Consider the following 12,003-nt stretch of genomic DNA (forward strand, 5'->3'; position numbering starts at 1 on the left):
TTCAAAAAAAGACCACATGTAGTAGAAGCATACACTTAGTAAGATCTTGGGTAGGACAGCGTGTCTTGAGTACTCAATACTCAGCTTTGTGCCCACTTAATGCATGAGCAGACACAGCATACTGAGCGATGCAGCATCATGCAGGGACGCAGAAGCTACCTCAAGTAGTGAAAACATGCAGCTACACCACCAGTGATGCCCTCTCAGAGCAAACCAGACCTGCTCAAAGCCACCATTACCTATGTCCTGGCCCAGCACCAGGCCAGTAATACTGCGTTGCACTGTGTGAACACACCAGATTACTTGGAATCAGCTTAGGTATTTTTAACCATGCTGTGCGGTACAAATATGCCCTTAAGTCCTACTGTGCTACAAGGCTATCTCTGGGTGGACAGATGGAGCTGATTTATTCATTAGCCGAGGTCACAGTCTGTCCCTTTTTGTCTAAAGAACATTACGAACAGTGTGGAAACACAGGAATAGGGAGGGGTTTAAAAAGATAAAAACCTTGCTTGGTTCTTCAGGGCTCCAGAAGACGTAACGAAAATCCCAGCAGTGGGAAGCGTGTATCAACTACAGATGCCTAGAGCAAGATAGCTCTCGCTAATTGTAGTTCTTACAAGGAAGTATAACCAGTGCCAGGGAGAGGCACAGCATCATGAGCGACTACGTGACTGCCATAGGGACCAAATATAAACACCTGTCCAGTCTAAATGTATGATTTATGCAAACACATGTACGCTATGAAATATGGTGGCTAAGGCAGGATGCTGCTCGGTGTGGGAATAAGGAGCTGACGTTTGCTCGCAGAGGCAACAGTTCGCTTGAGTGCCCATGTCCACTGTATTTACACAAATTTCCAATGTCCACAAATTTCTCTGAAATTTGGCTGGACAGAAGCCAGGCGGAGTCAAGCAGCTGAGCATGTTGTAGACATAAGTTACTTTTTCAATATATACAGATCAAGAAAGGAGGCCCACTGCATTTGGAGAAGACAGGAACTACCATCAGACTAAAGAAAAGCCCAAAACCTTATTATATACATGGTTATATACACCTTATTATATAGCCTGGTAAACTGCTCAGGCTCTTACAGAGAGATGGAGGCAGTGCAGACAGCTGGCAGCTCAGGGCTTGTGATTTCCCCTCCTAACATCTATGATATGATCAATATTTAAATAAGTGAAATTACTAATTTAATGGTGGAGGCCAATGAAGGTGAATTGTAAGAGGTCTGGCTCTTCAAATTAGAGTGAATGCTCATTTTAATGTGGATTTTACTATGCTGTGTACTTATTTTGGAAAAGTTCAAAACTTTTCAGGATTCAGGATAGGTAAGTGAACCTAATATATGTTTCAATACAGTACCTTCGCATGCGTTGCACATAAATATTATCAGAGAAATCAATGTTTGATTACTCTCACTATCAAGACTTTGAATTCAGTTAAAGCATTAAAAGTAAAAATGGCTATGGAGCTTTTGAAAATTTCCGATTAAATGCATTTATTACAGCCACCAGCACAGAATACCCTACTGATGTTTATAAACAGGAAAACCTTAACATGTAGACAACTAACATCTCAACAGAAACTACATAACAGCCTTGTCTGTTAAAATTGATCACTGTATAGAAGCGTTCTCATTCTTGAGTTTGAAAGGTCCCCATCATTTAACCATAAGCACTCGTTTATGTTGAAAATAGCTGATGTAGCTATGTCTTCACTCCAAAAGTAACCGAAGCTGTTAAAAAAAACCCCACCAACCAACCACCCACCCAACCACACTCTTGTCTCCCCAAACAAGATCTGTATGCCTTTCAAACTAAATATTCAAACATGAAGTTTCATGCTCAGATGAGCTCGATCATAAAGTTCCAAAATACCTAAAGGGATAGAAGATTTCACCAGTTTGTCACATCAGAACATTCTTTTAATTGTGCCAAAAGAGATTGGTTTCTCCCCCCCTTCCCCCCCTTTTTTTTAATTATTATTTTTAACTGAAAAAGCATAAATTGCATACTTCAGAAAGCTGCCCAGGAGACAAAACCAAACAAAGTAAGTGACCGTTCTCATTTTTAAGATATCCATCCAGCAACAGAAGGTATTGTGGACTCCTTGTAGCTGAAAGCTATATGGCTGCTTACGGAGATTTAAAAATAGAGAGGGAGAGACTTTCCTTTTCAGGATGAAGTCCTGTCCTTACAATAAGACATGCGAACAACATCCTCATGTGGAAAGGGTACAAACTGATGAAGAAAAAACTAGATTCAGATCTGTTTCACTTTTAAGAAATTAGTGTATATTCAGACCATCAAAATATATCTGTATCAACGAGGCAGTGCTTTAATTAAATCTTCCCACAGTCTCGGTTACATAGTCATGCAAAGGTGCACGTAGATACTGCCAGCATTTAACTGGCATGGATAAACTGATAGATGTAATCAACTTAGCAGCAGCCTAAGGTGGTACTATCCTTCAGCTAAGCATAACAAATTCCTGCCCATCTAATTACAAAGTTTAAATAGCGTTTTTTAGATGTAACACATTTTGTGTCCCACAATAACAGCCTGCTCACAGTCAGCCCCTGCAGCGTAGATGACAGGCAGGAAATGGTGAAGCCACGGTGAGATGTTCAGAGTCAGTTCTGTTCCTATACAGTGAGTAAACGCGCGGTCACTAGACTCTTCCCAGGGCTGGTAACTTAATAAGTTACAGAAACTGGACTTAAGTTTGCACTAAAATTTTTTTCACCAAAAGTGGTATTTCTCAGGGGAAGTTTTAGACAAATATTAAAATATCTTGGGCCATTTAGTTTCCTGCATACATACTCTGTGCTTTAATCAGTCAAAAGCTTGAATTCCCACCTATGACTGTTTTTTCCCTATACACAGACAGAAAAGGGGAAGAAAGCCTCACATTTTAAGCAATTAGCATAATCTGATTTTTCAGTGAGATCATCCTTCCTCATTATCCCAAAACACTGCAAATTACTCTCCGATATGACTAACCTACTTCTGCAAAGCACAGATAGTCCTGGGGCTATCATGGAACAGAACAAAACAAAATTGCTGCTTGCAAATAACAAAATCAAATCAACATTTCTAATCCAGATGGATACATCTGGTCTAGGAAGTGAGCAAGACAACAAGGAATTTGAATTGGTCTCATCCCTGGAGTTTGGGTTTTGACCCTTGACTGATCACTGTGTTTTAAACAAAGCAGAATTCATTAGTCAGTACCCCCAGCTGTACAAGAGACCCAGCTGGATACCCTGTCCATAAATTAACTACTTCTCAGAGTAAACTGGAATCAAGATGGTCTTCCAGAAGGAATAAATCAAAGAGGCTAGCATTTTATATTGATGAACAACGGCTCAGAGTTTTGGAGCCATTCAGTATCTACCCCTTTCCAGTTCTCGACAGCCAAGTTGCATCTTAAGGGAGGTGAAGGAAGGGTATGTATAAAGCAGACGTATACTCTGGATTGCCCTCCCTCCTTCACCTATGTCAGACACGCACAAAGGAATAAACACTTTCTGCAGTGTCCAGTTCTGTTCTGCTGGAAGCATCCACCTCTAGCTATAGGAAACTCCTTTCACAGTTAAACTTCAGGAGACAGGTGACATTAACAACGAGTTCAAAACAAAAAAGTGGGACAAAAATACAAAATAGTTATGTCATGACAGTCTTAGACAATAGATTCGAGAAGCTAATGGTTAACACAAATGCCACCAGTAATTGTGCAGACATTATAATCATTATGAACCTCTTGTTTTACAAATTGTGGCTAACATAAATCATTCCGCAAAAGTTCATGAAGTCTGCAATGGCCACAGAAAGTTACAATGGGATCATGGCTACTGTAAATGAAGCAGAAACAGTTGAAATGGTTGAACAGATGATCCTAAATTCATACTAATTATAAAGCCTATAGAAAACATATCAGAATGGACTGAAGCTGGCTACTAAGGAATTTCTGGTTTACATATAATTTAAAATAGCAACAGGCAGAGTAAAAGAGCACAAAGGTAAACACTAAATTTCACAGCTCTTACGAAAACTATATTGCAGCCAATTTTATAAGAGATGAGAAATATTTATTCCTCAACCGAGCAGTTCAAGCACGAAAAGAGCTTTGCAGCCTGGCCTTCCTCAACATGATTTACATCTTCAACGTCTTTGGGTACAGGCTCTGAAGAAATGCTTTGAAATGCACACTCAATTCCCTTTTTTGATCAGTATTGTTCATTGGTTATCCTCAATAAAAGGAGGCCAGAGCTGCTTTCCACAACTACCACCTTTTGGGGTGGTAGGTTTCATGTTGCAGAAGATCAGCTTAGGGATGCATTTGTACAAAACAGAATTGCCATGTGCTGAGCTGACGACATGCAAAGTTACAATGGCTACGAGTAAGAAAGCATAGTCATCTGCAGAGCGGCACTTTCAGGCTGAATACCATTAACAAGCTCTACTGCAAGAAGAATGGAGCTTATAAGAGTTATACATTATTAAGTTTGATTTTTTCCTCTCTGAGAAAGAAGAATCATTACAATTCCAGACCAAAACCAAAAGATGACAGATCATACATTAAACCTGTTAGAACAAAACAACAATATCCTAATATGAAATATGGAAGGGTACTCAATTCTTCTAGTACCTTATTCCATAAAAATAACTGTCTTCACATTTAATGAAATCATACCAGCTGCTTCCTCCTTATCCTACCCATCATCATCCTGTTGCAGTTCCAGCCTGGACCACGTGCAACCTTCTTTTTGGTTAAAAGAAGCAGCTATGCAAAATACCAGTTGCACTTCTGCATCGCTCTGAACAGTGTAGTGTATTAGGCGAATAAGCATCCTTAAGTCTGCAGTTTTTACAAACAGTAGTAAAGATCATGAACGTTACACATCCAATGCTACTGCACTCTCCAGTTGCAAGAGACAGCGATCATAGAACCATTATTTTAAAGACTAAGTTATTACAAATTCTGTTGGAATTCAACTGAGTCACAGTCATAAACTTACTATTTTTAGTATGCTAGATATAAAATCATCTATGGAAAAGCCAAAAGAATTTATAATACAATTAAGTGTTAAAAAGAAGTCATGAATAACAGTGAAGGCAAAAATTTGGTGTTTGTTTCTATGCCAAGGGGTAGTATGTATTTCTGGGATAAGCTTCAGACATTTAGAGGGTATATAACAACGGAGGCTTTTTTTTTTTTTTTTAAAGCTCATGCATACTATATACAGACAAGGCAACAGAATTCATTATGGCTGTAAACCAACTACTTTTTTAATTTGACGCTACAGATAACTCTGTCGACAAACTAAAGTACTTTAATAATAATGGCTGCAAGCCCGCTCTTTACTTAGTATATTTCTCCTTTGAAAGTCCTTACTATCTCTTCAGCAAGCATTGGTCCTCAAAGTATTACGGAAGTCCATTCAAGTGGAAAAACAGAAGAACACTCTAAATGCTCAAAGTTTTACTGATATTTACAAAGATCAGACATCTGAATATGATTCTGTTATCAGCCAACATGCCTCGTGACCTGTAAGCATTCAACATGGCAAGAGATCTAAATGCTCCCAATGCTAGAAAGGACAACTTTGAAAAGTTTAACACAAAATCTTTGAGCAAACTATTTTTTTGAGTGAAATAATTTTCCTCTCTGGTCAAAGATGAACTCACTAGGAAAAACCAAAAATACTTAGTATGTTATCATCTTAACATTTTATTCAATGTGAAAAAGTTTAATGGACTATGGTTCTTAACTAACTCTTTCAGATAAAATTTAATAGAATATGGTATTGTAATTAAATCATGAGTTGTTACTTAGAACACTGGAAGCTAAAGATGACCTATGAGGGGAAAACAAAGGGTAACTCATTTTTATGACTCACAAAAGTAGACCAGACTCAGTGATTACCACGATGAAGTCTACTCTTGCTTCTTTATATCAAGGTTCATTTTCTGCACTTCCTAGCAGTTTCCTTGGAAGATCAGGAATCAAATTCTGGTGGTCAGTGCACCCACTAAACATATAACCGATTAAGTCACTTTTGAAAATCTGGTGAATATTCACGTCCAGAGTCTTTCTAATATATGCCAACTTAAACACTGAGCTGCTTCTATTTCAGAATAGCAATGACATATTAGCAAGAGATGTTGAACTGGCACAATGATATTTACAATTCCCACCTTTTGCTAGAGAGGAAGGAAAAGGATGAAAACAGGACATCCATCAGATTAACAGGAAAAGTAGGAAAAAAGCCTGACTAAAAGTACCCAACTTTGCAATGAATATATTCCATTCAGTAACCAGCTGGGAGACATACTTTAATCAGGTTTCCAGCCAAGACTCCAGATATCTATGTCTAATCATTTCTGCATTTGTTGTTTATATTTAATATAGAATCATAGAATATCTTGAGTTGGAAGGGACCCATAAGGATCATCGAGTCCAACTCCTCGCTTCTTGCGTGACCACCTAAAAAAACCCCATATGACTAAAAGCATCATCCAGATGCTCCTTGAACTCTGACAGGCTTGGTGCCGTGACCACTTCCCTGAGGAGCCTGTTCCAGTGACCGACCACCCTCTCAGTGAAGAGCCTTTTTCTAATGTCTAATCTGAACTTCCCCTGATGCAGCTTCACTCCATTTCCTTATGTCCTATCACTGGTCACCAGAGAGAGGAGATCAGCACCTCCCCTCTCCGCTGCCCCCCTTGAGGAAGTTGTAGACTGCGATGAGGTCACCCCTCAGCTTTCTCTTCTCCAAGCTGAACAAGCCAAGTGACCTCAGCTGCTCCTCGTAAGTCTTGCCCTCGAGGCCTTTCACCATCTTGGTCGCCCTCCTCTGGACACACTCTCATAGTTTGATGTCCTTCTTGTATTGAGGCACCCAAAACTGCACACAGTGCTCGAGGTGGGGCTGCACCAGTATGGTATAGAGTGGGACAATCACCTCCCTTGACCGGCTAGCAATGCTGTGCTTGATGCACCCCAGGACACGGTTGGCCCTTTTGGCTGCCAGGGCACACTGTTGACTCATATTCAACTTGCCACCCACCCAAACCCCCAGATCTCTTTCCGCGGGGCGGCTCTCCAGCTTCTCGTCCCCCAATTTGTACGTATAACCAGGATTACCCCATCCCAGGTGGAGAATCCGGCACTTGCTCTTGTTAAATTTCATACAGTTTGGTGGTTGCCCAGCTCACTAGCCTATCCAGATATCTCTGTAAGGCCTCTCTACCCTCGAGGAAGTCCACAGCTCCTCCTAGTTTAGTATTGTTGGCAAACTTAATGTACATTTGATTCCTGTGTCCAGATCATTTATAAAAACATTAAAGAGCATTGGCCCTAAAATTGAGCCCTGGGGAACCCCACTGGTGACTGGCCGCCAGCCTGATGTCACCCCATTTACTATAACTCTTTGAGCCTGACCCATCAGCCAATTGCTCACCCAAAACATGACGGACTTGTCTAGCTGTGCACTGGACAGTTTATCCAGAAGGATACTGTGAGAGACAGTATCAAAAGCTTTGCTAAAACCCAAAACCAGCACATCCACTGGCTTCCCTTGGTCAACTAGATGGGTGACCTTGTCGTAAAAGGCAATTAAGTTGGTTAAGCAGGAATTTCCCCTCATGAACCCATGCTGGCTCTGGCCAGTAACTGCATTGTCTCTCAAATGTTTTTCAGTAACTCCCAGAATAACCTTCTCCATAATTTTACCAGACACTGAAGTGAGACTGACAGGCCTGTAATTACCAGGGTCTTCCTTCTTACCCTGCTTGAAAATTGGGACAACATTGGCCAGCTTCCAGTCAACTGGGACCTCTCCAGACTCCCAAGATCATTGAAAAATAATGGAGAGAGGTCCCATGATGACATTGGCCAGCTCTTTCAGCACCCTGGGATGAATCCCATTGGGCCCCATAGATTTATGCACATCCAGCTGGAGCAGCAAGTCTCAAACAAGTTCAGGGTCAGCTGGGAGTTTATCATCCCCCAGTCACAGTCTTCCAACACAGGGCTCCGGGGGTCCCAGGGCCCATCATCGGTGTTAAAGACAGAGGCAAAGGCGGCATTAAATGTTTCTGCTTTGTCTACATCCCTATTTGTGAGGTGACTGACCTCATGAATGTAATCTCTGGTCGTCCTTTTGCTGTTGATTTATTTAAAAAAAAGCCCTTTTTGTTGTCCTTCACAGTGCTGGCCAGCTTGAACTCTAATCAAGCTTCGGCTGCACTGATTTTCTCCCTACAGTGTCGAACAGCATCCCTGTAGTCCTCCCGTGTCGCCTGTCCTTGCTTCCAACGTCCATACACTTTCCTTTTCTGCCTAAGTTCTGGAAGAAGATCCCTGCTCAGCCAAGCCGGCCTTCTGCCCTGCTTGCTTGACTTCTGACACTTTGGAATTGCCTGCTCCTGTGCTCTTGAAAGATGGCTCTTAAAAAGTGACCAGCATTCATGGACCTCAATACCTTCAAAAGCAGATTCCCAGGGGACCTTACTAACTCCTACTAACTAACTTACTAGCTCCTTCAGCAGCCCAAAGTCTGCTCTCCCCATATCCACGGTCAAAGTTTTCCTGGCAGTTTTTCTCCTATCACCAACAATTTGAAACTCAACTACTTCGTGGTCACTGTGACCAAGCCAGCCACCAATCACCATTTCACCCACAAACTACAAATCTAGGAGGGCACCTTTCCTAGTTGGTTCCCTCAGTACCTGCGCCAAGAAGTTATCTCCAACGTGCTTCAGAAATTTCCTGGACCTGTTTGTGTCTGCTATACGATATTCCCAGTTGATGTCTGGGAAGTTAAAATCACCCATAAGGCCAAGGGCAGTTGAACTAGAGATATCCCTTAATTCCTTGTAGAATAATTCATCGGTGTCGTCGTCCTGGCTGGGTGGTCAATAGTAGACCCCCACAACAACATCCACTAATATATATATATGAACTAATATATATATTAAAAAAAGTAACTTTTTACTTATACATGTAAATTATGCCATAACACCTCATTCAGAACTGCCAAGCACCGACATCTTCATTGTAACCGTTTCCCTCATTACACAGATAGAAATACAAGGGTCTTTCCAGTGCATCTAAGAGATTAAAAAAATGTTAAAAGAAGGAAAAGTTAAGAATCCTCCATACAAGCTCCCTTAAACCAATAAGATGTTTGAATTAACATCCACAGGATGTTTTCTAGGACAATACAGATGGACTAGGTGAAAAAGAAATTCAGGGTGTTATAGATTTGTCTTTGGGATGATTATTATTTTAGGGTCTTGAAAACCTATTTATGAACTAAGGTTCCATTTCAGTCAGTGCCATACAAATGCAAAACAAACACCATTTCTGCCCCAAAGAATTCTGGCTACTAATTGTAGGTAGAATCTTCACAGAGCAAAAGTCAAGCACCTCCAGTGGGCCATCCTTGGAAATTAGCTGCTTGTTTCATACAAGATTGTTTTGCACTGAAGCAATAGTTATGGGATGCTATGCAACAAAAGGAAAGATTCAATACACATCCTAAAGAAAATCTTTTCTTAATCAGACCACAGGGAATGCAGTTAGAGCAAGGGACTGCTGGGAGTAGAAATAGTGTCTGAGAATCATTTTCTGTGGACTGACAAATTTTACATACCTGCTCAGCCAGGATTTTCTTTTTCCCAATTTTATATCATTTTAACTTTATGCTTACTTCTTATGTTTCCCTAGTGCAGTTTGACATGATGCGTGCTTGTAACCTCATTGCCACTGTTGCTCTGACTGCTGGCCAGCTCATCTTCGTCCTGGGCCTGATGGAGCTACCTATCATTTCTCAGGATACCCAGTGGTGGGAGGAAGCCATAGCTGCCGTGTTCCAACTTGCCAGTAAGTCCACTTCTTTTTACTGATGGAAAAATACTTAGTCTCTATTAAATCCAGGTGGAAAAGAGTTTCTTACTTTATAAATCTTTCAAGTGACAAAGAAGAGCAAAAAGGCCTAAATCTAAAAGTAAGCTCATTGCCTCTTAAAAGCTCTCCTCATGAGATTCTACAGTATATGAATAGAAGCTTTTATCTTGGATATATCAGAATGAGTCTTCTGCCAACCAAGAAAAACAAGCCTTTATTATTTCCTATGAAACCAGGAAGGCAAACATGAAAGAAATAAACTAGATGCAATGTAACCCCACAATTTAGCAGTACAAAATATACCAAAGGAACTGTTTGAAAGCAGAGCAGAACAGCTGAGCAAATTTTTGAAGTCTTGCTGAAACTGATTATTTGCTTTTAGCTAACTGAATTTTACTCAATGACCATCAGCTGGATTTTGATAGACAGATACGTCTGCAATCTAGCAAAGAAAGCTGAAGTCAATTCATAACATTGACTGCTATAAATAAAATTCCCACAGTAATGCTCATGGACACAGACTGTATACAGAAACGAATGAGGAAAGGAGGAAATGGTTTTATCACAATTTCCATATTGACAGCAGTGGCAACAAACTGTAAACATTTTGTAATAATACCTTTCTTTACTACATAAAATAAGGCACTCAGTGCTCATTACACCAAGAGTCCAATCCTATAAAATATCCATGCATGAAACTCATTAATGGAGTATAACATTCAGGCTGCTTACAAGATCAGATTAAAAATATATCATTATTATTAATGTAAACAGCAGGTTATAATAAAGTAACACCATTTTATTTTAAATTTTAATTTCAACTTTAAAAACTCAGAATATTTAGAATGGTATAAACCTACTGAGACCTCAGGTTTACACTGCTGCAAGATCAGAATCTCGCCTAGGTCACTTAAATACAGTCCTCATAGCAATAAACACCCATTAAGGATGATGAACCTGAAATCCAAACAAGAGGAGGAGACTGCAGAGGTTCTGTAACTCTCAAAGCATCTGATCCAGCTTCCAGGTGCAGCGAGACCGTCAAGCATCAGTCAGTGCTACCAAGAGACAGATATATAGCCTTGCCATAACAAGACCTTCCTACAGCCTCTTCACGTACACCATGGTCTTTATAACTCTGGATACTTTCTGGATAGTTCTCCCCGATCATCGGTGTGATGCCTGCTTTACTCTCACTCCCTCCCATCCTCTCCAAAACTCGACATGTCTGTTTTTCCCAGAGAGGAAATGCATTCTGGCCCTGTTTAGACGTGTTGTTTCATTGACAAACAGCACAGTGGACAGCCGTGTGCCTTTCTTCTATCAAGGCTGCTAATTTTAGACTAGGGGGTTTTTTTTCTTTTTTTTTTTTTTTTCCTGTGCTGGAGTCTGTTTTAAACACAGTCAGAGAGAGACTGAAGGGCGCCAGGATATCCCGACACAGGAGAAGGAAATGCCTGCTATTACCTGTTATGCAAGCTGAACCTTGAAATCCCCAGTGCTGGGAGGGGAGAGGGGAGGAAAGCCAGAGTCAGAATGATTAACAAAACACTAATGAGAATGGCTGAAGAAGCTGTTGAATCGAGGAGTTCGTCTGCCTGCCTGTGTTCAAAAGGTGTGAAGAGATGGATCTGGCAGCTCGTGACAGTTAAAGACAGACATTGCGCTCTATGAATCAAAGGTCTCCCATCTGCAGAAATAATGCAATGACTTTGGTGGCTATCCCTGCCCCCCTTCCCCATCCTCCTTTGCAGTTATGCCACGGTCTCCTTCACAATCATCAGATGGTTTTCTGCCTTGCAGTCAGTAACATGATATTCATTTTACATCTTCATTATCCTAATGAAAGTTTTTTGTTTAAACAAATTCCTTCCTGATATCCAGAACAACCAGCTGAAGTCTTCTGGAATGTATACTTTTGAAAAAAGAGGATTCATCGTATGTGCCATTATCCCAATATAAAATAGACTTCTTGGAGACCTCCATAGTTTTCCAGGCCAGTGGTACATCAACTGCTGACTACGTGGGTAATCAAGGGTCTGCACTCACAGGACAGGCGGTTTAGAGTCCAGCTTATGCTGA

General features: G+C 40.7%; 2 protein-coding genes across 5 annotated transcripts in view; one reads left to right on the top strand and one right to left on the bottom strand.

Annotated features, from left to right (window-relative positions):
• The window catches only part of IFT140 (intraflagellar transport 140), a 91,117-nt gene that overhangs the window by 26,293 nt on the left and 52,821 nt on the right, over positions 1 to 12,003 (bottom strand). The gene's annotated exons all lie outside the window — the stretch shown is intronic.
• Positions 1 to 12,003, top strand: part of TMEM204 (transmembrane protein 204) — a 32,215-nt gene that overhangs the window by 6,958 nt on the left and 13,254 nt on the right. For both annotated transcript variants that reach the window (XM_076351227.1, XM_076351226.1), the window contains one exon: positions 9,742 to 9,897. In XM_076351227.1, coding sequence (XP_076207342.1) covers positions 9,742 to 9,897 — 156 coding nt within the window. The remainder of the gene's footprint in view (positions 1 to 9,741; positions 9,898 to 12,003) is intronic.

The sequence above is a fragment of the Aptenodytes patagonicus genome, chromosome 13, assembly GCF_965638725.1.
Source record: "Aptenodytes patagonicus chromosome 13, bAptPat1.pri.cur, whole genome shotgun sequence".
Taxonomy (NCBI): domain Eukaryota; kingdom Metazoa; phylum Chordata; class Aves; order Sphenisciformes; family Spheniscidae; genus Aptenodytes; species Aptenodytes patagonicus.